This window comes from Saimiri boliviensis, chromosome 7, assembly GCF_048565385.1.
Source record: "Saimiri boliviensis isolate mSaiBol1 chromosome 7, mSaiBol1.pri, whole genome shotgun sequence".
Lineage (NCBI taxonomy): Eukaryota > Metazoa > Chordata > Mammalia > Primates > Cebidae > Saimiri > Saimiri boliviensis.
Genome location: NC_133455.1, coordinates 119422060 through 119448256, shown reverse-complemented (window position 1 = coordinate 119448256; position 26197 = coordinate 119422060). Strand labels below are relative to the sequence as shown.

The window sequence follows — 26197 nt, the reverse complement described above, 5'->3', positions numbered from 1 at the left end:
ATGTCTGCATTTGAAGAGTCCCTTGATGTATGGTCTCACAGACACATATGAATCACATGATCCCAACAACTGATCATGATCTCCAAGCCCAAACCCTTTATTCAGTTTGTCAGACCTCTAGTTAAATAATATTTGACTCTCACTTTCGCTGGTGGGAAATCCATCTCTCTGTTGCCAAATAGCATGGGGATACAGTGACCAGGACACACTTACCTCCAGCTTTGTTATAGAGCTCACGACAGAGTTTTTCAGCCACATGCTGCAGGCTTTCTACAAGCTTCGTGTTCTGGACTTGAAGAGACTGAAACTGTTGGGAGATATTTCTGAGTCTTTCTTCCATATGAGAAACGGTGGCTTGATGAGTATTGGAGAGCTGGTAGTACTGAAAAACTAACCCAAATGACAAAGTCAAACTGGACAGCTTATTTCTATGTTTTATTTCCATTTTCTGCATATGCAGGAAGACAAAACAGTATATCTTTTAGTAGCATCTCAGGCCCTGAGATCGTATATCTATTGAATATAGATCCCTATATTCAAGTTTGGACTCCAATACATATATGAGAAGTTGTATCACCTTGGGCAAATTAATTTCTTTAAGTCTGTCTAAAAATGTGAAGTCAGGGGCATAAAACGGCAGGTAAGAGGGCTAAGGTGCAGCTCCCACTTGGACAACAGAACAGCACGAGAAGACTCACACTGTGAGCTTCTCCTCTAGAAACCACCTCAGGAACATACTAGGAAAGCTTAAAGAATTCACAGATCCTTTGAAAGATGCAACTCAATACTGAAATTTCTGCAAGACAGCCAAAAATGTGTGAGTGGGGGGAATACCTACCTCTGAACACACATCCATACTGGGGAACCTGAAAATCTGGGTTACAGGAGAAAGATTGAACCATAACTGAAGCAGAAATGGATGTAGGGAGCCGTGCAAAATATAAAAGTAGAAGAAGCAGAGGGAAGAGTTCTGTAGGCACTCCCATTTTCCAGCTCAAGCCCCGGGAAGCCATCCCTGACTTTGTCTCACACGGGTCTTTGGATAAGGCCACCAGTGGAATTAAAGAGGAATCACAGAGTGAAAGAAGCTAATGAATTCTGTAATAGTTTCAACTATGTACAAATTTTCTTAAGCAGAATTCAGGGAGCCAAGAGGAACCGCTACAGATATCAGCAGAGGAACTGTGACGGATGCTGTGGGAAGGTGAGGAGGGGTGTGGCCTGAAAGCCTGCTTGTTTTCTCAGTGGAGAGGCTTGTAGACTGGGGCAAGCTCAGAGCCCCTGGCATGGGCTGCCGGGATATAAACTCAATGTTGTTAGCAGGACATAAGACCAGCAAGATTTGCCTCACCAGCTATGTGGGAGCTGGGTAAGGCCTATCACTGCCAGCTTTCTCCCACTTCCCTGGCAACCTGTAGGACACAGCAGAGGCAGCCGTAATACCCTGAAAATCAACCCCTATGCCCCACAGCGTTCATGGCAAGCCCTGACCGAGGAGAGTGTGAGCTTAGACCTGCCTAACCCTGACCCCATGTGATGTTTTTTCTCTACCCACCCTGGTAGCCAAACACAAAAGACATAAACTCTTGGGAGCTGTATGACCTGCCCATCACCTGAGAAACCTAAATACTTATCCTGGCCAACTTAGAGCAAGCTTATATCCCCTGTCTACTACTGCAGCTGGTGCTCTCTTTAAAGCACCATCTCCTGGCTGGAGGCCAACCAACTCAAGCCATTACGGTAACTCATGCCAGAATAATCCTGCTCTAAGGAGGGAGAAGACAATAGCTAATTCCACGGCAGCAACATCCTGGCTAACCAGAACTCCTGAGTGTGTCCATCTGACAGCTTCACTGCTAGCATAACCAGCATTCAAGAAAACCAGCACAGGAAACGTATCTGTAACCAAGGACTCTCACAGAGTCACTTCACCTCCTTGCCAGCTTCACCAGAACAGTGCTGGTATCCATAGATAGGAGACTTGAAGATGGATCATATCACAAGACTCTGTAGACATTCTCCAGCACCAGCCTAGAGCCTGGTGGCATGACTGGGTGGCTATGCCCAGAAGTCACTCCTCTGGCTCTAAAGAAGCCTTATGCCTGGGGGAAGGGGGAGAGCACAACATCAAGGGATCACCCCATGGGATGAAAGAATCTGAACAGCAGCCCGTGTGTTCCAGATCTTTTCACTGGAATACCCAATATACCCAAATGAGAAGGAAGCAGAAACGTAATTCTGGTAATATGACAAAACAGGGTTCTATAACACCACCAAAAGATAACGCTAGTTCCCCAACAATGGATCTAAACCAAGAAGAAATCTCTGAAATGCCAGCTAAAGAATTCAGAAGGTTCATTATTAAGTTACTCAAGGAGATACCAGAGAAAGGTGAAAACAACTTAAAGAAACTGATTTATGGATCTTTCTTTCTTTTTCTCTTTTCTCCTTCCTTCCCAGACCAATTTTTGTTTTTTAATTCTATTAATGTAATGTATTAGATTTATTGACTTGTGTGTATTAAACCATCCCTGCATCCCTGGGATGAAACCCATTTTATCACGGGGTTTTATGTTTTCGATATAATGTTGGATTCAGTTAGCTAGTCTTTTGTTCACAATTTTTACATCAACGTTCATTTCTTATCTCAAACAGAATGTTTAATTCTAGCTGGCAACTGATTGTCGTATTTTAATTCTTCCATTATTCACCATTTAAATAGTTGCCATTCAAAAAAAAAAAGATAAACTGAGTTTTCCAAAGGTTGCAGAATTAAAGTTTAAAAAAGAAATCTATGACAAGCGTTTCTCATCCTAGACAAACCTTGGAACCAGGATCCTCCCCCAGGTCAGAGTGCAGACTTACACAAAAGCCCCAAGGCTGCCAGTCCTATCAGCAGCACCAAGCACAAAGTCAGCAGGATCAGGGCCACTGGTCGCCATGCTGAAGAGGGAGCCCTGTGTCCTGCAGGGAACAGAAGAGAAAGCAGGGTTTGGCTTTTTCTTCCTCTTGTATCTAAGTCAATAGCATGTAAGGGAGAGGAGTTGATTCTGCACAGGAACAAATTATGCTGGACAACAATAACCAGGGCCACAGAATAACTTGCTGTCTGTCCTCAGAAAGACCATCATAAGGCTCAATGAGAGCCTCACTTATCACAGCTAGATTCTCACAAGCCCCACCCATCTGCATCCGCCCCTCAAGTCTTATTTGCACTGAATTACACTATGCATTATCATCATCTTTACATGGTTGTTTGTACAACCTTTTGCTTGTCAAAATTCTAATTATGAAAGAGCTTGAGAATCTCTGAACCTCACCCAGGGACAACTTTTTACATAATCAGGGAAAAGATGAAATTAATTTGTTACTTTTGAAAAACATCTCCCTCCTCCCAAGTTCTATATATGCTTTTTCTAAAATGCAAATTGCATGTTAGTCATGGGAAGTAATAATTTTACTGTTTCTCTGTGGAATTGCTTCATTGAAAGTCCTTCTTTTGTAAGGATATTGTTTGTTCATTCATTCAATTTATATTTTTTCAAAAATAGATTATAAAGGTATATGATCATCAATTTCTGAAAGATGAATCCAAACTATTCTTGCAGCAGTTAAATAATCTTTTAAACTGTGGCAAACATGTTTTCCTTACCCTTCATTCCCATAAGTTTGACTAGTAATTGCAGAGGCTTTATTGCAAGTCATGAGTAGACCCCTCACCTAGTGAGGTCACCTGTCTGGGTCTGAATGACCTAACATATCTAACAGGGAAGATTCTCAGTCAGGTGCATCTAGCGTTGTGATAGAAATGAAACAAAGGGAGAGTGAAACCCTCAAACAAACTCTGATCTCTTTGTAACCCGTTAGTTCACTTGATTGAGAATTCAAGTCACTCTCTGAAACAGAAAGAGATCAGAGCGTTTTGTTATTGTTGTTGTTTTTTAAAGGAAAATTCTTTTTCATCTAGCAAGGTTCTCTATATAATACATTCTAGGTACAGAGATTTTCTAGGATGGAGTGCAGTGGCGCGATCTCAGCTCAAGGCAACCTTTGCCACCCAGGCTCAAGCAATCCTCCCACCTCAGCCTCCTGATAGCTGGAACTACAGGCATGTGCCACCATGCCTGGCTAAATTTTTTTTCTACACTTTTTTTAGAGATGGGGTTTCACCATGTTGCCAGGCTGTTCTCTAACTCCTGAGCTCAAGCGATCCGCCTGCCTCACCTTCCAAAGTGCTGGGATTACTGGCATGAGCCGCTGCACCCAACCAATTCTAGGTAAAGAGATTTATTTGAACATTGTTTCCCAATGGGGAATGATAACTAGTAAAGAATATACAAATAGACAATATGATTACTATCCTCTGGAACTTACAATCTAGTAGGGAAATTAAGTTAAAGTCTTAGAGTAGACATACTGATATACTTTTAAATGGGAATCTTATTCTTAGCAGTCATCTCCTTCATAAATAGCTTACATTACATTTAGAATAAAATCCAAACCCCTTTTCACAGATTGCTTTTCAAAATTAAAAAAAGGCAATTTTATTATGATGCTTTCCTACTTAAAAACTTTAAAAGCTTTCTCATTGAGACCTTCCTTAGCTCTTTCATCTCTTTCTGAACTATTTCCTCTCACTTACATGTACTACTCACAATGGCCTTCCGTTTAGTCCTTGATCTGATCAAACTTGACCCTAAGCAAATTGTTTCAGCCCTCCTTCTGCCTCTGCATTAACTTCAGTTTCAATGACACATCCTTGGAAGAGGTCCATAAATCCATCGCCAGCACATATAACTCACTCTGTGCTAGGTAACATGTTCATGACGTTTCTTTCTTTTTCTCTGTCTCCTTTCTCTCCATTTAACATTCCATTAAATAAATGATCTTGTCCATTTGTCCACTAGTGTATTTCCACTACTGAAAGTAGTGCCTGGAACATAAGGGCTGAGTAAATCTTTGACAGTTTAAATAATCAAAAAATGAAATTATACAAAATTAATATGACTTAAACTATCTAAGTTTTATAAGTGGGTTCTCCCATATTAAGTTTTACAGGTTTTCTTTGAATCTAAATCTATTGACTTTTCAGCAACATTTATGTCATCAGAAAACAGACTTAGCTATATACATCTCCCAGCCATGTTGGTTTCTATACACTGACTTTTGTGAGATTCTATAACATGAACAAATCTGAGGGAAATTTGCTTCTTCCCCTTGGTTTCTTTCAGTTAACTAAGCTATGTAATTTAGTCTTAGTTTTTCTGGAAAAGGATGGTTTTTCTTGCAGTATTGACTGTAAAAATATTTCAGATCAGCAGAACATTAAAAAAACAACAAAAAAAAAAAAAAAAACAAGATTAGAGACAGAATATAGTTTGGATTAAGCATCCTCTCCAAAACCCTGTATTTGTAAACTTCCATATGGTCCAAGAAAGTTAACCCTATGGATGTTTCTAAAATCCATAGTTAAAAGTGCATGTGTAAGCCCACCGCCATGGTGATTTTATTTTTCCACATACCTCTTATTACCATTAAGTCTATTGTATATCTTTCTTATTTCATTTGGCTTCTATCTGTCTTACTCCAGAAAAAATTTAGCTCCTTCTTGGAAAATATTATCTGTCTAGCCACTATTGTAACTCAGTTCCTAGAGCAGTAGTTGAAATAAACTCAACTAAATTTAAATGGATGAATGAATAGGTCCATTATACACAAATATCTGTGTTATATGACTACCTACCCCTATTCAAACATAGTTACATTAATACGTATCTCATAATAATTTTTTAAATCCTGTTACTTCTTATAATTAATATTTGTCTGGCTGAAATTAGAAATAAGAAGTAAAGACGTCCAGGGGCAGTGGCTCGCACCTGTAATCCCAGCACTTTGGGAGGCCAAGAGGAGCAAATCGCCTAATGTCAGGAGTCTTGAGACCAGCCTGGCCAACATGATGAAACCTCGTCTCTACTAAAAATAAAAACAAAAAATTAGCTGGACATGCCTGTAATTCCAGCTACTTTGGAAGCTGAGGCAGGAGAATTGCTTGAACCCAGGAGATGGAGGTTGCAGTGAGCCGACACAGAGCCACCGCACTCCAGCCTGGGTGACAGAGTGAGACTCTGTTTAACAATAAAAAAAAATTAGCTGGGTGTGGTGGTTCAAGCCTGTAATCCCAGCACTTTGGGGGGCCAAGAAGGGTGGACCATGAAGTGTGTTGATCAAGACCATCCTGGCCAACATGGTGAAACCGCATCTCTACTAAAAATACAAAAAACTAGCTGGGCATGGTGGTACATGCCTGTAATCCCAGTCACTTGGGAGGCTGAGGCAGGAGAATCACTTGAACCAGGGAGTCAAAGGTTGCAGTGAGCCACTGCACTCCAGCCTGGGTGACAGGGCAAGACTCTGTCTCAAAAAAAAAAAAAAAAAAAAAAAAAAAAAAGTTTCAAGAAGTAAAGGAGAAGAACTCTGACAGTCAACCAAATTATTTTTCTTTATAAATCTGTTTTCTGCCAGGCACAGTGGCTTAGGCGTGTAATCCCATCACTCTGGGATCCTCCCAACTAAAGCAGGAGGATTGTTTCAAGCCAGGAGTTCGAGATCAGCCTGAGCAACATAGTGAGATCCCATCTCTACAAAAATTTCTAAAAATTCATCAGCCATGGTGGCACATACCTGGAGTCACAGCTACTCAGAAGGCTGAGGTGGGAGGATTGTTTGAGCGAGGGAGGTCAAGGCTGCAGCGGGTCATGATCATGCCACTGTACACCAGCCTGGGTGACAGAGCAAGATCCTCTCTCAAAAGTAATAAATAAATGAAATGAAATAAATAAAACAAAATAAAATAAATCTGCTTTCCCTTGCATAATGTCGAGGACATGGGAGGTATTGTTGTTTTTCTGCCAAAAGGAACTAAAACAGTGAACTTAAATTCCTACTGTGAAGTGAGGGCCTAGACTTTAGAAATCAGAACATCTTTCAATAATAATTATATTCATGAAAAGAAAAAAAATACATGACCCTTCTTAAAATTGCCTCTAGGGCAAAAAAAAAAAAAAAAAAAAAGAAGAAGAAGAAGTAGTCTGTCTTCTGCTTTAAAATCGCTTCTAAGAAATCCTCTTTTTCTGATCAAATTTCACATTTTGAAATTTTTCTTCTCTTCCCGTCTCTCTCTCACTCTCTCACTTGCTTTCTCTGTCTCTCTCTCTTTTTAATACTCTCCATCTAATCATTCTACATAAAGACACAGAGAAACACAATCCTGGGGAGTTCATCTCCCAGGAAACCAAGCTCCCATGATAGGAAGTCCATGAAGTTTAAAGTTTCACTTTTTATTTTTCTGTGATGCTATTTTTCCCTCTAGATGTTTTTCTTCTAACTGTGAGTCTAATGTTTCTGAGTTTTATTCCAAGTGCCTCTAATCATACTGAAGTCTCTCTCCAGGGATCACCCTCACCCTAACATAAGGCAGCTTTTCACAAAAATAAGATGCCTGGGAGGTCGCTTGAGTTTGGCTTGGCTTTATTGTGGTTTTATTTTCTGGAAGAGAACCACTTTGCTGTTTCCTGAGGCATGTTTAGAAAGAGGTGTGGACAGGCCAAGGAATGATATAAACATCCCCAGTAATAATAAGATATATACAGAGGGAAAAAAAAAAACTTTCCTGTATCCTTTTACTATAACCATACTATAAAACGTCTCAGTGTCAGGGTCAGATTTTGAATACCAATTCCTGTGTGATTATACGAACTTTGTGGGTGGAGAGCTGTCAGACTTAACCAGTTACTCTTCATCAGGCATCAGCGAGGGAAAACTTTGTTGTCCACCCAAGAAACTAAGCTGCCATTACCATACACAGTCCCTTAGTACACGTATGAAATGCAAAAGGTCTTAAAAGCTGGAGAAGACACAGAGAGTTTAAATAATGTGCATGTTACAAACTCATTGCAGAGCTAGGATTAAATTATTATGCTTAATGCTATACTTCACACACTTTTCCATGAGCCAGCCACGAGTCACAGACACAGAAGGCCAAAACTGATGGCCATGGACATAATATTTCAGAAAGCACTTCTTTGATCTTTTTCTATTTTGAAGTGTAAATGTCTTTGTTTCCTTAATCCTCACATATAGCATATAAGAAACCTCTTCGTGGGAAACTGAGTTCATGGGCTGAGTCTGCTTTTCTGTGTTCATGTAAATTCAGGTTTCTTTTCTCCTTATAAATCTATTTCAAATATTGCTACTTTCATACTCTCTAAATGAAAGTGGGTGTTATCCTTCTTATTATTTGAAAATAGTATACATCTAAGAACATATTAGCTATTTCTAGAATATCATTGAGTTTCCAATTCACAGTATTTAGAAACTTAATTATATTTTTCCTCTTCAGTAAAATTTAGGTGACTGAATTTTATATCCACATCAACAGATATTATTTATTGAAATATAATTCAAAAACAACATTTCCATTAATGATAATTGCTCAAATTTCTTGAATTACTCAGAGAAATGTCTTACATGAACGTTCTTATCTGGCATCACAAACACCCTATAAGGTAGATATTATTATCCCATTTTACAGGTGGGGAACTGAGGCCTAGGGAGTTCACACAGCTTATTTGGAAACACACGGCTACTATTAGTAATCGTTACTAATAGAAACTATAAGTGTGCTATAGATACACTTTATTTCATTGGAAGCTTCCCAAATGTATTCATAAAGACAACCTTTTTTTCTTTTTTCCTTTTCTTTTCAGACAGAATTTTGCTCTTGTTGCCCAGGCTGGAGTGCAAGGGCATGATCTCGGCTCACAACAACCTCTGCCTTCCGGGTTCAAGCGATTATCCTGCCTCAGCCTCCCGAGAGGCTGGGATTATAGGCATGCACTACCACACCCAGCTAATTTTGTATTTTTAGTAGAGACGGTTTCTCCATGTCGGTCAGGCTGGTTTCAAATTCTCAGCCTCAGGTGATTCACCCGCCTCAACCTCCCAAAGCGCTGGGATTATAGGCTTGAGCCACCATGCCTGGCCCAGGACAACTATTTTTAACGTTTACAAAAACTGGATTACATCCAGGTGTGGTGGCTCACGCCTGTAATCCCAGCACTTTGGGGAGGCCAAGGCAGGCAGGTCACGAGGTCAGGAGATCGAGACCATCCTGGCCAACATGGTGAAACCTCGTCTCTCCTAAAATACAAAAAATTAGCCGGGCATGGTGGCCCAAGCCTGTAGTCCCAGCTACTCGGGAGGCTAAGGCAGGGGAATCGCTTGAACCCGGGAGGCAGAGGTTGCAGTGAGCCAAGATTGCATTACTGCACTCCAGCTTGGTGATAGAGCAAGACTACATCTCAAAAATATATATACATATATTCCCCACACCTTAAAAAATAATTCTTGAAATTTTTCAATTAACTCTATAATACCTCAGCAATAACTCATTTTATCTTCAAAAAAAGAGAGAAAGGAAAAGAGAAAATGACTTAAATTATTTATTTTACCATTTAACCATCACTTCCTTTTCAAACCACTGCTATCAAAACTAAATAGTTTCCTCCTTCTTACTAAATTGTTAATCATTGTTAGTCTTCCCTTTACTTAAACTCTGCAGGATTTGTTGTTCGTTGTTTTTAAAACTCACAGTCACTATCGTTGACTTTTTTCAATACTCCTGAATTTATTGTCTCTTCTATTACTCGAATTTTCCATTTCTTTTGAATTTTTTGTCTCTTGACACCCTTGATGCCTCTGTCCCAGATTCCTGCTTCCGCCCACTCTCTGCTATTTATCCCTGGTAGCTCCTTCCAGAATCTTTCCTTCTACTTGCTCCTCAGCTGTTGATATTCTCTCAGATTCTCTCTTTTACGCTCTCCTGTTCATTCACCTTTCCATTTCACATTCCCTCCCTCAGTGGTCTCACTCACTGCCATACATTTTAGTTACTATCCATTTATTTTACTTAATGACTTAGGTACCTCACTTACTTTATTTATTTAATTACTATGCCAATAATTCCCACGTGTATGTAGCCCAACCCACATGTGCATATACAGGTATGTTTGGACAGCTCCAAATGCATGTCCCTCCTTCTACAGGCCCCTTAAACTCAAACTGAATTCATCACCTTTTCCTGTCTTCTGCAGTTTCTGTCTCAGTGAGCAGCGGCACCATCTACATTACATCAGACAGAACCTAGTCAACCAACCACCAAGTGCCTTTTCCTTGCCTCCTCACATGTAACCAGTCACTAATTATCTAAACTCCATCCCCTCGACATTTTTCACCTCTGATTCTTTTTCCTCATTTTTACCATGCTGCCTCAGTTCATGCTCCCATCGCCTTGACATCGTTCATCTCTGATTCTTTTTCCTCATTTTTACCATGCTGCCTCAGTTCATGCTCCCATCGCCTTGACATCGTTCACCTCTGATTCTTTTTCCTCATTTTTACCATGCTGCCTCAGTTCATGCTCCCATCGCCTTGACATCGTTCACCTCTGATTCTTTTTCCTCATTTTTACCATGCTGCCTCAGTTCATGCTCCCATCGCCTTGACATCGTTCACCTCTGATTCTTTTTCCTCATTTTTACCATGCTGCCTCAGTTCATGCTCCCATCGCCTTGACATCGTTCATCTCTGATTCTTTTTCCTCATTTTTACCATGCTGCGTCAGTTCATGTTCTTCTACTCTTGCCCTAGACTAGTGAAAAAATTCTGTATCAGCTCATCCAGTTTCACACAACTTCAACCTGTCCTTTCCATTGCAGCCTAGATGGTCTTCCCAAAATGCAAAATGCTGTTTTTCCCTATCTAAATCCTGCATTGACCCTCATTTCAACTACTGAATAGAATTAAAACACACCAGTGTGTCCTAAAAGGCCTCTTTAACTTGCAGGCTTACCCCTTGCCAAGTTTCCCTCCTACAACTCTACACCTAAGCTACACATATTGCTTATAGTTCTGTAAAAATACAAAGCTACTGAAAACCCTCATAACTTTCCCTTCATGTGTCTCTCTGAACGTAGTGCTCCCAGCCTCTCAAACACTTTCACTCCTGATGCCTTATTATGTGGAATATGTTAAAATTAACTCAACTCCACATCACTCCTTCTGTTAAGTCTTTCCTGAGCTCCTCTATTTAATTAGGTAGATATAAGCAAGCTCTCAGCTATACCACACATGCTGCTGCCATAACACTTTATTATACTTTACCTTAGTTGAGAATTGCATTAGACTTTCAATTTCCTTATGAACAGGGACCATATCACATTGGACATTAATCCTCAGTACTAGGATAACTTGACCCCACATATAAGTTTGTGAAAAATGCATGAGGGTGTTGTCTTTCATTTTTACTAGCTTAATTGTTTGGCATTTTTAAACACAAACATAGTTGTTATGTCAATTGTTATTGACAAAATAAAAATTTAGAAATTAAATGAATGTGTGTGCTTTATTTTTATTAATTCTACAAAATAAAAGTTGCCAGCTCTGAATGGTGTCACAGCATGATGCTGAATCTGAATCTTCCAAATTGCCGAAAAATTCTGACTGATTTCTGCTCTGTTATTTTTATCAGCAAAGGTATATCAGATATGTTTATCTAAGAAATAATTATACTTCTATGATGACATTCCTCTAAATGTTTGCCTTACCAATAGATGAAAACAAGATATCATATATGTAGGGTAAGATAACCATTTCCAGATTTTTCCCTCCAAGACAATTCTTTCCATTTCTTATAAAGAGGCCCCCAGATGTTGCAGCTAGTGTTTTATCTTGCTCCACCTCCCTCTCCACCCTTCAAGCTCAGCAGAACTTATTTTTACATGCTGTTCTTGATTATGTTGATCACTAGTCCTAGAGAGAGCTCCTGGCTCCAGTCAAAGGAGGAAAATGAAGTTATAGACAAGAAACTCAAAACCACAGCCCTAAAAATGGACTCTTCATAACATTTTTTGGAGGAAAACACTTTGTATCCATATATATATATATATATACACACATACACACACACACATAAACATATACACACACACACACACACACACATATATATATATCTCCATATCCTGTAGCTACAGAAACTGACATCCCTACTTTTGTCACTTAGCTTCGTGTCAAAGAGGTTGGAAATTCCCAGTGTCCCCTAACAGCTTACTGGATAGTTTAGTTAAAAAAAAAAAAAAAAAAAAAGCCACATCAGTGGATTTCAGGTGGAGGATCATTTAATAAATAGAAAGTGAATACAGAGTTTAGTAGGAGAAAGGAACAAAAATCAAAAGTTATCTGATAAAAAAAATAAGGAAGAGAAGTTTTGGAAAAAAAAAAAAGGTATATCCAGATTTACAAAGGTGAAGAAAATGATGATATAGTCAGAAGAGAAAGGACATATTAAAATACAGGCACTGAATAAATGTCTGTTCAATCTGATACAGACTGACAGAAAACTGCTGAAAGGAACACTTTAGGAATTCTCAAGAAATGGAATGTTGAAAGGAATCCTACATTTCTGGAGTGTCTGTAATATATCAAGTATTTCACATAATTCATCATTCTCAGTACTCAGGACCACTTTGTAAAGGAAGTTCTATTACTTCTAATTAATATTAATTAAAGTTAATATAAACTAACATACCTAAAGAATTTAAAACACTGACAGCACATAATGAGTCCTGTATACATATTTGTGGCCATTAATATTTTATAAATAAGGAATATGATGCCACCAGGATACATAAATAACGCCTCCAAAGTTACACGGAAGGTAAGTGGTGTACCTAGGTTAGGACCTAGAATCTAGTCATGCCATGTGAGTCCTTTTCACTAGAACTTAAGTCATATTTTAGCTTTAGATTGGTGAGTGGCCCAGGAAATAAAATCCTTCTCTAAGTGTGTGAATTATGGAACTGAATAGAACTGAAAAAAAAAAAAAAATCACTACTATGTCATAGGGTGCGTAATTGGAAATAAAATTATAAGATGGAAGCTAAATATAACTAACATTAAATATTTTCATAATTTGATTCAATCTTATCCACAGTATTCTGAAATCAATACAGTAAAAGGGGATAGGGACAGGACATAATGGAATTTGATGCCATTATTTAAATTATTGAATCACAGATGTTCAGAGGTAAAGGAACCTTAGAAAGCATTTGCTTTAATCATCCTTCATTTCACATATGATAAAACCAAACATCTGATGTTGACATGGCTCTCTTAAGGGCTCACAATTTCAAGAGGCAAAATTACTGCAATGGAAAACTAGGGTTAATTTGTACACTTGAAAATCCCCCTCTAAAGCCATGACTTCAAAACTAGCAAAAAGGTGGTTTTTATAAATCTAAATTTCCAGATCAGATGGTAAACAAAACAATATTTGACTTGTTTTAGGGAAGGTGGGAAAGAGAAAGGATGTAGTTTTCATCATACATAAAATTTCACTTTTGTATGCTATGCCTGCATGGAAAAAACAACACGTGCTCAGCTGCAAACCACTACGCTAGCAATAGAATTTCAGAAAAACAAACATCTGTATGCAGATTGAGTTGAAATTTCCAGATATTCACATATGTGGCATTAAGTTGTGGAAAGTGCACAGCTGCACATCACTGTAAATCACAATGACGTTTCTTCTCTTTTCTCTATTTTGTACATTTCTAGGAAGGATAGCTCATCTCACACATTTTGCAAGGGCTCTGGTCTATTCGGACCCGAGGAGGCAGAGTACCTGTGCACCGGGGCTCCGGCCGCCGGGTTGTGGCAGAGACTTGAGAATACAGGCTCATGGTGGTGTCCTCATCATCATCCAGCATGTCCCTCGTGCTGCTGTACTTGGCCTGCATCTGGATTCCCGCAGCGGTGAGAGTGAAATATGGTCGGATTGCCCCAGGCCCCCTGGCTACTGTGAGCTAGTTCAGGAAGCAAGGCACTGAAAGGCATTCCTAATGTTCTTTCCGGGCAAGTAGCAGGGGAAGTCTCTGACTGCAGTTCCTGACTGGAGAGGCCCAGCCCCTCTCCGGTGAGCTTGTACTCTGAATGCCAAATCAGTCAGGCTGAAGGGAAACAGCATGTGTTTTCTGTTTAGGCAGTCTCTGTCTCACCAGTTATCAAAAAGTTGGCCTTTCTCAGTCTCTTTTATTTACCTGTTTGCACCTCTCATGGAACTACAGCATAAAGAAGGCAAGTTCTTAGAATAGCACGGTGATTTCTTCAGAGTTGGCAGAATAATAATGTGTTGGGAGGACACACATTCCTGTTTCCTACCCATCCTTTAAGGAGTCGCTTAAGTTAACTTCTGTGCCTTTGTGAAAAGAGAAGAGCTTATAAGACCTAGCCCCTTCCTTTCTGCAAGAACAGAGTAGTGATCTCTCTTACAGTATCTGAACTTGATTTTACATTTTATAGCACATTTGGTACATTATGATCACGAGGAATTATACGTTTTACTGGAAGTCAAAACTTTTTAAACTATTACTAACCACCATGTGATCTGGGGAAGCCAATTAGTTTGGAGGACAGCCAATTAGACTGGAGGACAGGGCATATCACTGGATCCTCTGGATCCTTAGCAGGCATCCCCAGCAATAGTCTGGAGCCGCTGAGTGGCTAGACCCAGAGGAGCAGCACTCAGAGTGGTCTAACTCTCAGGAACTCCTACTCCTAGGGGAAGGGAGAGTGCACCACGTCGTGCCTAAATTTCCTAAACTGAGAAGAAAATGTTTTAGGTTATGTGAAAAAATTCTTCCTGAATCAGTACATTAGAATTACATTCCCTGTCTTAGTCTGTTTGTGCTGATCTACAACAGAATGCCTGATGACCTACAACAGAATACCTGAGACCAGATAAATTACAAGCAATAGAAATTTATTTCTCAGCATCCCAGAAGCTGGGAAATCTGAGATCAAGGCACTGGCAGGTTTGGATGTCAGGTGAGAGCTGCACTCTCTGTAGAGGAGGAAGGCTATTCTCACACGGCAGAAAACAGGTCGAGCCAGCCAAATGCTACATATAGCTTCTTTAATAAAGGCCTTAATACCATCCACAAGAGAGAAGCCTTCAAGGCCTAATCACCTCTTAAAGGCCCCACCTCTCTCTTAATACTACCACATTGGCAACACCTGAATTCTCCAGGGAACACATTCAAACCATAGTAAGATAGTTACCAGTAACAACCTTGCGGTTTTGGGAAGACAATAATTTGTGCCTATAATTCCTAAACTAAAAGACAAATGAGAAGATCGCTTTAGATAATGTCTAAAATTTATTCCTGAATCTGTACAATAGAATTATATCACTCTACCAAAACTTTTCCAGATTTTCAATGCTAGATGGGCAAAATCAAGCATAACTGTAAAGGAGTGCCAGAATGCTTCAGGTGGGGCAGCCAGACTCTATAAAAAATTTACGAAGAAGTAAACATTGTAGATTCACCTGTGTTGCAAGCTGTGTTGTTCATCAAATTATTCTTTTTTTTTTTTTAACTGGTGCTTTTTTTTTTTTTTTTTTTTTTTTTTTTTTTTAAGATGGCAGATTGAAGGCAGTCTTAGCATGACTTTCCCACTTGGAAGGACAAAATAGTGTGTAAAATTCTCACTATAAACTTTTTTCCAAGAAGCAATGCAGGAAGTGAACAGCAAAACTGAAAGAATCCACAGACTCTTTGAAAGAAGCAGCAGGGCTGCAGCCTACACTGTGAGCCAAGTGAAAAACTGTAAGCCCCCGGAGTGTGAGAGGTAAAGAGACTGGCTCCAGGATACATACTCCCACTGGGGAACCTGAAAGTCCAGGCCATGGGGAAGGCCTTAATCCTTCGCAGCACTGGAACCCATTTAAGGAGCAGTGAGAAATATAAATGTAAGAGCAGCAGCAGGAAGAGGCTTGTGTGCATTCCCAGTCTCCAGCATGAACCAAGGGAAGCTATTCCTTAGTATACCTCACAGAAAACCTCATGGAACTCAGCCAACTAGCTCAGGCGAGGGCTGTACCTTGAAAAAAGCTCCGAACTAAAATTCACAATATAACCTCAAGTGAAGGTGAACTCCCCTGGTCAGACCAGAAAGGTGAGTGGAAAGTGTGCTGCAGCATGAGTGCAGGATCCGGGTGCGAGCCTTGCAGGTGGACAGAGAGGGGCATGGCCTGAAAGCCAGCAGTTGCTGTCACCACAAAGGCTTATGGCCTCAGGCAGCTGTGAGCTCTGAGTGCAGGCTGCTTGGAACATAGCTCACTGCTGCCAGCAGAGTACTGCAGGAGCCTGATCTGCCTTGCCAACTGTGTGGAATCTGGGTTGGGCTCACTGCTGCATGCTACTCCCTGTGCAAACTCTTCTGTGCAGCAGAGGCAACAATGCTCCCCTATGGAACATTATCCCAGTGGCCAGAGAGCCAACTCCATCTCCAACAGGGGCCACTGCTCGCCATGCACATGGTGACTCAGATTGCAGACCCACCTAACACAGCCCTCATCTGGCTTTGCCCCTCCAATCATCATGGTAGCTTAATACAAAGCGTAGAAACCCTAGGGAGGTTTATAGCCCCATCCATCACCTGAAAGCCAGACTACTGACCGTGGGCAACATAAGGCAAGCACAAATTACACTGCTACTACCACATCTGGTACTCTTTTGCAAATGCCACCCTATAGCTGGAAGCCAGCCAACACAGTCCATTACAGCATCTCCAGGTGGAATAACACTGCACTCAGAAAAGAGAAAAGTACTGTGTGACCTCAGCTATTACCACTGCCTGCACCACCCTGTCTAACCAGGACATCCTGAGACTGCGCACATGACTAGTTCATTACTACTTTAACTGGCATTCAAGAAAGACAGCACACTATAGTTATCTATAATTGAGAATCTCACAGAGTCTATGTCACTCCTCTGGCACCCACATCAGAGCTGGTAGTGATAACTGCTGCTGGGAGACTGGAGAACAGGTCATATCATTGGATCCTTAGCAGACATCCCCCAGCAATAGAATGGAGCCACTGAGTGGCTGGATCCAGAGGAGCAGCAGTACCCATAGTAGTCTGTCTCTCAGGTACTCCCACTCCTAGGGGGAGGGAGAGTGCACCACATAAAGGGAACATTCTGTGTGACAAAAGAATCCAGATGGCAGGTCTTGAGGATCAGATTGTTCCACTGGTAGGAAGTTTCTTTCAATAAAGGCAGAATTGCAGGGCTGGGCTCAGCATGGAATGACTACAGCTGTACCCCAACAGTCAGACAGCCCTGATGCTTACCAAGGATCTTGGAGAAGGGGACTTTCTACCTACCTCATCCTCCACTGCACACACAGCTGAGTCTTCTCCCACAAGAGCTCAACATGGGTGCACCCATAGACAGACTTTCTAGTACACTTCAGGGTGACTGCATCCCCACAGGAGAAGCACCATCCAGTTTCAGGCTTACATGAGAGGCAGAGTCACAATTCTTCTCTACATGGAACATTACATTCTGACAGATGAAAAGAGAGGCCTGTGGATAGCTTCCCTGCTGATCTGACAGAAGAGCTAAGGTAGCTACTGCCCTGATAAGACTTCAGTGTGTCTCACTGACAGCTCCCCAGCCCCCTCTGTCAAGGCTGGGACCTCTGCCCATCATTGGATATTGCATTTACCCACTTGCTTTAGTCACAATAGGTTCCTATTTAGGAACACCCCTCCTACTGGCCTGAAGCCTGAACCATCAACCCAGTGAATCAAATACTAGGGAAAAGTAAATAAATTAAAAAGTGCATACCACATTGGAACGAGATAAGCTTCCAGAGACAGTAAGTTTTCTTGCACACCAAGCACATTATTACTATGACTAGCATCTGAGAAAGCCATCCTACCAAGTCTCTCTATAACCAAGGAAATCATACAGAGTTTTCACCTGAAAGCACCAAAAACCAAATTAGGCTATAATAAACTATAAACATTAAATTCAAATCCTTAAGAAGGAAAAGAATTTTTTTTTAAATCACACAATCAAATCAAAAATAAATTTAAGAAAAATTAGAGGAAATAGTCTACCCAAGTAAGAAAGAACCAGGAAACTAATTCTGTTAAAATGATAAATGGGGTTCTGTAACACCTCCCAAAAGATCACATTAGCTCTCTAGCAATGAAGCCAAACCAAGATAAAATATTAGAAATACCAAATGAAAAATTCAGATTAAAAGTTACTCAAGGAGATACTGGAGAAAGGTGAAAACCAACATAAAGAAATTTTTAAAAATTCAGATTATAAATGAAACATTTTCTAGAGAGCTAGATATCATTAAAGAAAGAACTTCTGGAAATGAAAGGCACATTTAGGGAATTACAAAATGCAGTGAAAAGTTTTAACAATAGACTAGAAGAAGTAGAAGAAGGAATTTCAGAATTCAAAGACAAGGCTTTCAAATTAACCCAATTAGACAAAAATGAAGAAAAAAGAATCAAATGAACAAACTCTCCAAGAAATATGGTAGTATGTAAAATAGCCAAACCTAAGAATAATTGGTGTTTCTGAGGGAGAAAACAAAAAGTTTAGAAAACTTATTTGAAGAAATAATTGAGGAAAACTTCCCTGGCCTTGCTGGAGATTTAGATATCCAAATCCAAGAAGCTCAAAGAACTCCTGAGAAACTCACTGCAAAAAGATCACCACCAAGGCATAGTCATCAGGCCATCTAAAAATCAGCATGTAGAAAAGAAATCTAAGAGCATAAAGGGAAACCTGTAAGTCTAACAGCAGACTCTCAACAGAAACTTTATAAGCTAAAAGGAATTGGGATTCTATCTTTAGCCACCTTAAACAGAATAACTGTCAGCCAAGAATGTTGTATCCAGCAAAACTAAGTTTCATAAATGAAAGACAGATAAAGTCATTTTCAGAAAAACAAATGTGAGGGAATTTGTAGTGCTACCAAACCAGCACTACAAGAAATGTGAAAAGGAGTTCTAAGTCTTGAAACAAAAGCTCAATAGGCACCAAAACAGAACCTCTTGAAAGCATAAAACTCACAGGGCCTGTCAAATAATAACACAATGAAAAACACAAAGTATATAGGTAACAATTAATATGATGAGTAGAACAGTACCTCACATCTCAATGTTAATATTGAACATAAATAGCCTAAATGCTCCACTTAAAATAAAAAGATTGGTAGAATCAATTTTTAAAAACACAAACCAAATACCTGCTGTCTTCAAGAGACTCACCTAACATGTAAGAACTCATATAAACTCAAGGTAAATGAGTAGAAAAAGATGTTTCATGCAAATGAAAACCAAAAGTGAGCAGGAGTAGCTAGTCTTATACCAGGCAAAACAGACTTTAAAGTAACAACAGGTTAAAAAAGAAAAAAAAAAAGTCAAAGAAGGTCATTATACAATGATAAAAGGATCGATCCAAAGATATTAGTCATAAATTGATATTTACCTAACACTAGAGCTCCCAGATTCATAAAACAATTACTACTAGACCTAAGAAAGAGATAGACAGCAAAACAATAATAGTGGAGTACTTCAATGCTCCACCTGCAGCATTAGATCATTGAGACAGAAAATCAACAAATAATGGACTTAAACTGCACACTAGAACAAATGGGCTTAACAGATATTTACAGAACATTCTATGCAAGAACCAGAGCATATACATTCTTCTACTCAGACGTGGAACATTCTCCAAGATAGACCATAAGATGGAATACAAAACAAATTTCAACAAATTAAAAAATACATGTAATATCAAGTATCTTCTCAGACCACAGCAGAATAAAACTAGAAATCAACACCAAAAGAAACCCTCAAAACTAAACAAATACACGGAAATTAAATAATCTGCTCACAAATGATTTTGGGGTTGACAATGAAATCAAGATGAAAATTTAAAAATTCATTGAAATGAATAATAAGATTGACACAAGTTATCAAAACGTCTGAGATATAGCAAAAAAGCAATGCTAAGAGAAAGTTTATAGTGCTAAATATCTACTCAGAAAGTCTGAAACTTGACAACCTAATGTCATATCTCAAGGAACTAAAACCAAACTAAACCCAAAGCTAGCAGAAGAAAGAAACTGACAAAGATGAGAGTGAACTAAATGATATTTAAACAAACAAATCTAAAGCATCAATGAAACAGAAAGCTGGTTCTTTGAAAAGATAAACAGAATAGATATACCATTAGATAGATTATCCAGGACAAACAGAGAGAAAATTCAAGAAAGCTCAATTAGAAATGAAACTGGAGACATTACAATAGATACCACAGAAACAGATAAAATAATTTGAAACTACTTTGAACACCTTTATGTATACAAACTAGAAAAGCTAGAGGAAATGGATAAATTCCTAGAAAATACAACCCTCCTAGATTAAATCAAGAATAAATAGAAACCCTAAACAGACCAATAACAAGCAGTAAAACTTAAACTGTAATTAAAAAAAAAAAATCCAACCAAAAAAAGCCTAGGACCAGATGGATTTACAGCTGAATTCTATCAGACATTCAAATAATTGGTGCTAATCCTACTGAAACTATTCAGAAACTGTGAAAGAGGGAATCCACCCTAAATGATTCTATGAAGCCAGTATTACCCTGATAACCAAACCAGGAAAGAATATGATAATAATAAAAAAAAGAAAGATAACCACAGACTAATATCCCTGATGAACATAGATGCAAAAATCATTAACAAAATACTAGCTAACTGAATCCAACAGGCCAATCAAAAAGGTAATACAATGCCTGGATTACGGCTCACACCCATAATCCCAGCAGTTTGGCAGGTTGAGGTGGGTGGATCACCTGAAGTCAGGAATTCAAGACCAGCCTGACCAGCCTGGCCAAAATGATGAAACCTTGTCTCTCCTAAAAATACAATAATTAGCCAGGTGTGGAGGTGCGTGTCTGTAATCACAGCTAGTAGGGAGGCCGAGGCAGGAGAATCACAAATTGAGGAGGCAGAGGTTGCGATGAGCCGAGATTGTGCCACTGCACTCCTGCCTGGGCAACAGAGAAACTCCGTCTCAAAAAAAAAAAAAAAAAAAAAAGAAAGAAAGAAAGAAAACAAAGAAAGAAAGAAAAAAGAAAAAGAAAAGAAATACATAAAAAGAGACTACACCATGATTAAGTGAGTTTCATCTCAGGAATGGTTTAACATAAGCAAGTCAATAAATGTGATACATTACATAATTAGAATTAAAAACAAAACCATATGAACATCTCAATAGTTGCAGAAAAAGCATTCAATAAAATCCTGCATTCCTTTATGATAAAAACCCTCAACAAACTAAGCACAGAAAAGACTTACCTCAAAATAATAAAAGCCACATAGAACAAAGTCACAGGCAACATCATACTGAAGGGGAAAAGTTGAAAGCATTCCTCCTGAGAACTACAACAAGACAAGGATACCCACTTTGATTATTTCTGTTCATAACGTTACTAGAAATCCTAGCCAGAGCAATCAGGCAACAGAAAGAAATAAAAGGCTTCCAGATTGGTAAACAGGACATCACATTATTGCTGTTTGCCAATGACAGGATTGTATACCTGGCAAACTCTGAATACTCCTCCAAAAGACTCCTAGATTTGATCAACAAATTCAGTAAAGTCTCAGGTTGCAAAATCAAAGTACACAGTTCAATAGCACCGCTATAGACCAATAACAACCAAGCTGAGAGTCAAATCAATAACTTAACACTTTTACAGCAGCTGCAAAAAATAAAATGAAGGCCGGGCGTGATGGCTCCCACCTGTAATCCCAGCACTTTGGGAGGCCGAGGTGGGTGGATCACGACGTCAAGAGATTGAGACCATCCTGGTCAATATGGTGAAACCCCATCTCTATTAAAAATACAAAAAATTAGCTGGGCATGGTGGCGTGTGCCAGTAATCCCAGCTACTCAGGAGGCTGAGGCAGGAGAATTGCCTGAACCCAGGAAGCAGAGGTTGCGGTAAGCCGAGATCGCGCCATTGCACTCCAGCCTGGGTAACAAGAGCGAAACTCCGTCTCAAAAAACAAAAATAAATAAAATAAAATAAAATAAAATAAAATAAAATACCTAGGAATATGCTTAACCAAGGAGGTATAAGAGCTCTTCAAGGAGAACTACAAAACACTGCTGAAAGAAATGATAGAGGACACAAACAAATTGAAACAAATCCAATGCTCATGGATTGGAATAAACAATATTGTGAAAATGACCGTACTGCCCAAAGTGATCTGCAGATTCAATGCAATTTCCATCAAAATATCATCATTATTTTTTCACAGAACTAGAAAAAAAAATCCTAAAAATCATATGGAACCATAAAAAAGCCTGGATAGCCAAAGCAATCCTAAGGACAAAGAACAAATCTGTAAGTATCACATAATTAGACTTCAAATTTTACTATAAGGCTATAGTTACCAAAACAGCATGGTACTGCTATAAAAGTAGACACATGAACCAATGGAACAGAAAAAGAGAACTCAGAAGTAAAGCCAAATGTCAGGGCCAGTGGCTCACGCCTGTAATCCCATCACTTTGGGAGACTGAGAAGGGCAGATCACTTGAGGCCAGGAGTTCGAGACTACCCTGGCCAACAAGGCGAGACCTCGTCTCTACTAAAAATACAAAACTTAGCTGGATGTGGTGGCGTGCACCTGTAATCCCAGCTACTCAGGAGGGTGAGGCAGGAAAATCGCTTGAACCTGGGAGGCAGAGGCTGCAATGAGTTGAGATCATGCCAATGCACTGCAGCCTGGGCAACAGAGCAAGACCACATCTCAAAACAAAAACCAAAACAGGTCATTAGGGAAATGCAAATCAAAATTACATTGAGATACCATCTCACGCCAGTCAGAATGGCAATCATTAAAAATCTGGAGACAACAGATGCTGGAGAGGACGTGGAGAAATAGGAACACTTTTACACTGTTGGTGGGGGTGTAAATTAGTTCAACCATTGTGGAAGACAGTGTGGCGATTTCTCAAGGACCTAAAAATAGAAATTCCATTTGACCCAGCAATCCCATTATTGGGTATATACCCAAAGGATTATAAATTGTTCTGTTATAAAGACACATGCACACGAATGCTCATCATGGCACTGTTTACAATAGCAAAGACTTGGAACCAACCCAAATGCCCATCGATGATAGACTGGACAGGGAAAATGTGGCACATGTACACCATGGAATACTATGCAGCCATCAAAAACGATGAGTTAGTGTCCTTTGTAGGGACATGGATGAACCTGGAAACCATCATTCTCAGCAAATTGACACAAGAACAGAAAATCAAACACCGCATGTTCTCACTCATAGGCGTGTGTCGAACAATAACACATGGACACAGCGGGGGGAACATTACACACTGGGGTCTGTTGGGGGGAAATGGGGGAGGGACGGGGGGCGGGGAGTTGGGGAGAGAGAGCATGGGGAGAAATGCCAGATACAGGTGAGGGGGAGGAAGGCAGCAAACCACACTGCCACGTGTGTACCTAGGCAACGATCTTGCACGTTCTTCACATGTACCCCAAAACCTAAAACGCAATAAAATATATATTTAAAAAGAAAAAAACAAAAAAACAAAAAAACAGGCGGCGGCACCACGCGGGCAGGAGCTGGCGTATGGGTCGGTGGGTTCCGAGCGACGGCGGCTGAAGGGGAGCGGACGCAGTTGAAGCAGCTCCGTCAGCTGATGGAGGGGAGAACCCAGCAGCGCGAGCTTGAGCGCGGCGAGCCCCGGGCGCTGTCCCCGGCGGGTGGGGACAAGCGGGCGAGGAGCCCCGCACCTCAGCCTGTCCGCGGGGACGGCGGGCGCCGCCGGGAACCAGCGCCGGGCCTTCCGGAAGGCGGGTGGCCGGCGCCCCCGCGGCGCCCCCTAGCGGGCATCAAAATCAAATCGCCGAGGGCGAGCGAGCAAGAACCAGGAGCACGTGGGAGAAAAGCTCGTTGGGGGCTTGAGCTGCGATACCAGCGAAAAAAGATTTAAAAGACTATTTTACTAAATTTGGAGAGGTCATTGACCGTGCAATAAAAATGGATCCCAACACTGGACGATCAAGAGGGTGTGGGTTTATCCTGTTCGACAGTGCAGCCAGTGTGAAGGTCCCAGACCAGGAGCACAGGCTGGATGACCGTGTCACTGACCCCGGAAAGGCCACGGCTATGAAGAAGGACCCGGTGAAGAAAATCATCGGGGGTCTGAGTCCTGAAGCTACTGAGGAAAAGATCAGGGAGTTCTTTGGCGAGTTTGGGGAGATTGAGGCCATTGCAATTTCAGTGGATCCAAAGTTGAACAAAAGACGAGGTTTTGTGTTTATCGCCTTTTAAAAAAGAACCCGTGAAGAGGGTTCTGGAGGAAAAGTTCCATACTATCAGTGGAAACAAGCGTGAGGTCAAGGTGGCCCAGCCCAAAGCAGTTTATTAGCAGCGGCAGTATGGCTCTGGGGGCCCTGGAAACCTCCACGAGGGAACCGAGGCAGCAGAGGTGGGGGTGGAGGTGGAGGTCAGGGTGTTACAAACTACGGCAAGAGCCGGAGACGGCGGCCATCAGTACAGGTCACACCAGGGCGGCGGCGGGAGAGACCAGCTGGCCGCACACACGCCTTGTTTGGATATGGAGGGAACACAACTACGTACCAAATCTAACTTGGCAAACTTTCTGTGGCCTGTCCCATGTGCATCTTATTTAAAATTTCCCCCATGGAAATCACTCTCCTGTTTACCACTTTCCAGAGCTCTAGTTGTTCAGGGTGGTGTTTGAGAGACCAGAGCCGCATTATGGGCTGATTTTTTTTTTTTTTTTTTTTTAACCGAGTTTTGCTCTTGTTGCCTAGGCTGGAGTGCAATGGCGCCATCTCGGCTCACTGCAACCTCCACCACCCGGGTTCAAGCGATTCTCTTGCCTTATTGCCAGGTCCCCCAGAACCAGATGGCAGTCTCTGCTTCCTGATGCCAGGCTCTGCAGCCTGGACCTGTGGACCCTGGTTGTAAAGAGCAAATTGTTTCTTAGAAAGCCAGCGTCACATTTTTTCACCTTTTAATTTCATATTATTTGTGTCATACATTTCCTATAATGGAAGTGTTAATTTTACTGGACTTTTTGGTACCTTTTGGGAATCTAATGTAAGGTATTTTACATGTGTCCTGATTTTGCCACAACCTGGATATTGAAGCTATCCAAGCTTTTGAAATAAAAATGTAATCCCCCCATAAAAAAGAAATAAAGCCAAATACTTAAGAGCCAACTGATCTTTGGTGAAGCATACATAAACATAAACTGGGGAAATAACACCTTATTTAATAAAAGGTGCTGGAAAGACTGGCAAACCACATGTAGAAGAATGAAACTTGATACCTATCTCTCACCTTATACAAAAATCAACTCAAGATGGGTCAAAGAGTTAAATCTAACACCTGAAAGTATAAAAATCACAGAAGATCACATGAGAAAAAGCTCTTCTGGACAGTAGCCTATGCAAAGAATTTGTGACCAATACTCCAAAAGCAAATGCAACAAAAACAAAAATAAATAAATAAGACCTCATGAAACTAAAAAGCTTGTGCACAGCAAAAGAAATAATCAGCAGAGTAACCACACAACCCACAGAATGAGACAAAATATTTGCAAACCATGCATCCAACAAAGGACTAATATCCAGAATCTACAAGGACCTCAAACAAATCAGCAAGAAAATAATAATAATAATCCCATCAAAAAGTGAGCAAAGGACATACAAAGACATTTCTCAAAAGAAGATACACGAACATCCAGCAAACATATGAAACAATGCTCAACATCACTAATCGTCAGAGAAATGCAAATGAAAACCACAATGAGATACCAGCTTACTCCTACAATAATGGCCATTATTAAAAGTCAAAAAACAAAGATGTTGGCATGGATGTGGTGAAAAGGAAATGCTTACACACTGCTGGTGGGAATGTAAATTAGTACAACCTCAATGGAAAACAGTATGAAGATTACTCAAAGAACTAAAAGTAGGTCAACTATTCTATCTTGCAGTCCCACTACTGGGTATCTTCCCAAAGGATAATAAGTCATTATACGTGAAAAAGACACATGCGCATAAATGATTATAGCAGCACAATTCACAGCAGCAAAGATATAGGACCATCCTATGTGCCCGTTGACCAATGAGTGGAAAAGAAAATGTGGCATATATACACCATGGAATACCACTCAGCCATAAAAAGT

The 26197-nt window shown here is 40.3% G+C and overlaps 1 protein-coding gene and 1 pseudogene across 2 annotated transcripts in view; one reads left to right on the top strand and one right to left on the bottom strand.

Moving 5' to 3' along the window:
• The window catches only part of CLEC1A (C-type lectin domain family 1 member A), a 55887-nt gene extending 39124 nt beyond the window's left edge, over positions 1–16763 (bottom strand). Inside the window, exons 1-3 of one of the 2 annotated variants that reach the window (XM_003934491.3) lie at positions 13742–16758; positions 2866–2964; positions 214–390 (exon numbers count right to left, since the gene is read on the bottom strand). In XM_003934491.3, coding sequence (XP_003934540.2) covers positions 214–390; positions 2866–2964; positions 13742–13856 — 391 coding nt within the window. In that variant the 5' untranslated portion in view covers positions 13857–16758. Of the gene's footprint in view, positions 1–213; positions 391–2865; positions 2965–13741 lie in introns of both variants that reach the window. The other variant, XM_010345082.3, reaches the window with a different exon arrangement.
• LOC101031886 (heterogeneous nuclear ribonucleoprotein A/B pseudogene) lies at positions 15632–24627 on the top strand (annotated as a pseudogene).
• Positions 24628–26197: the final 1570 nt, after the last annotated feature.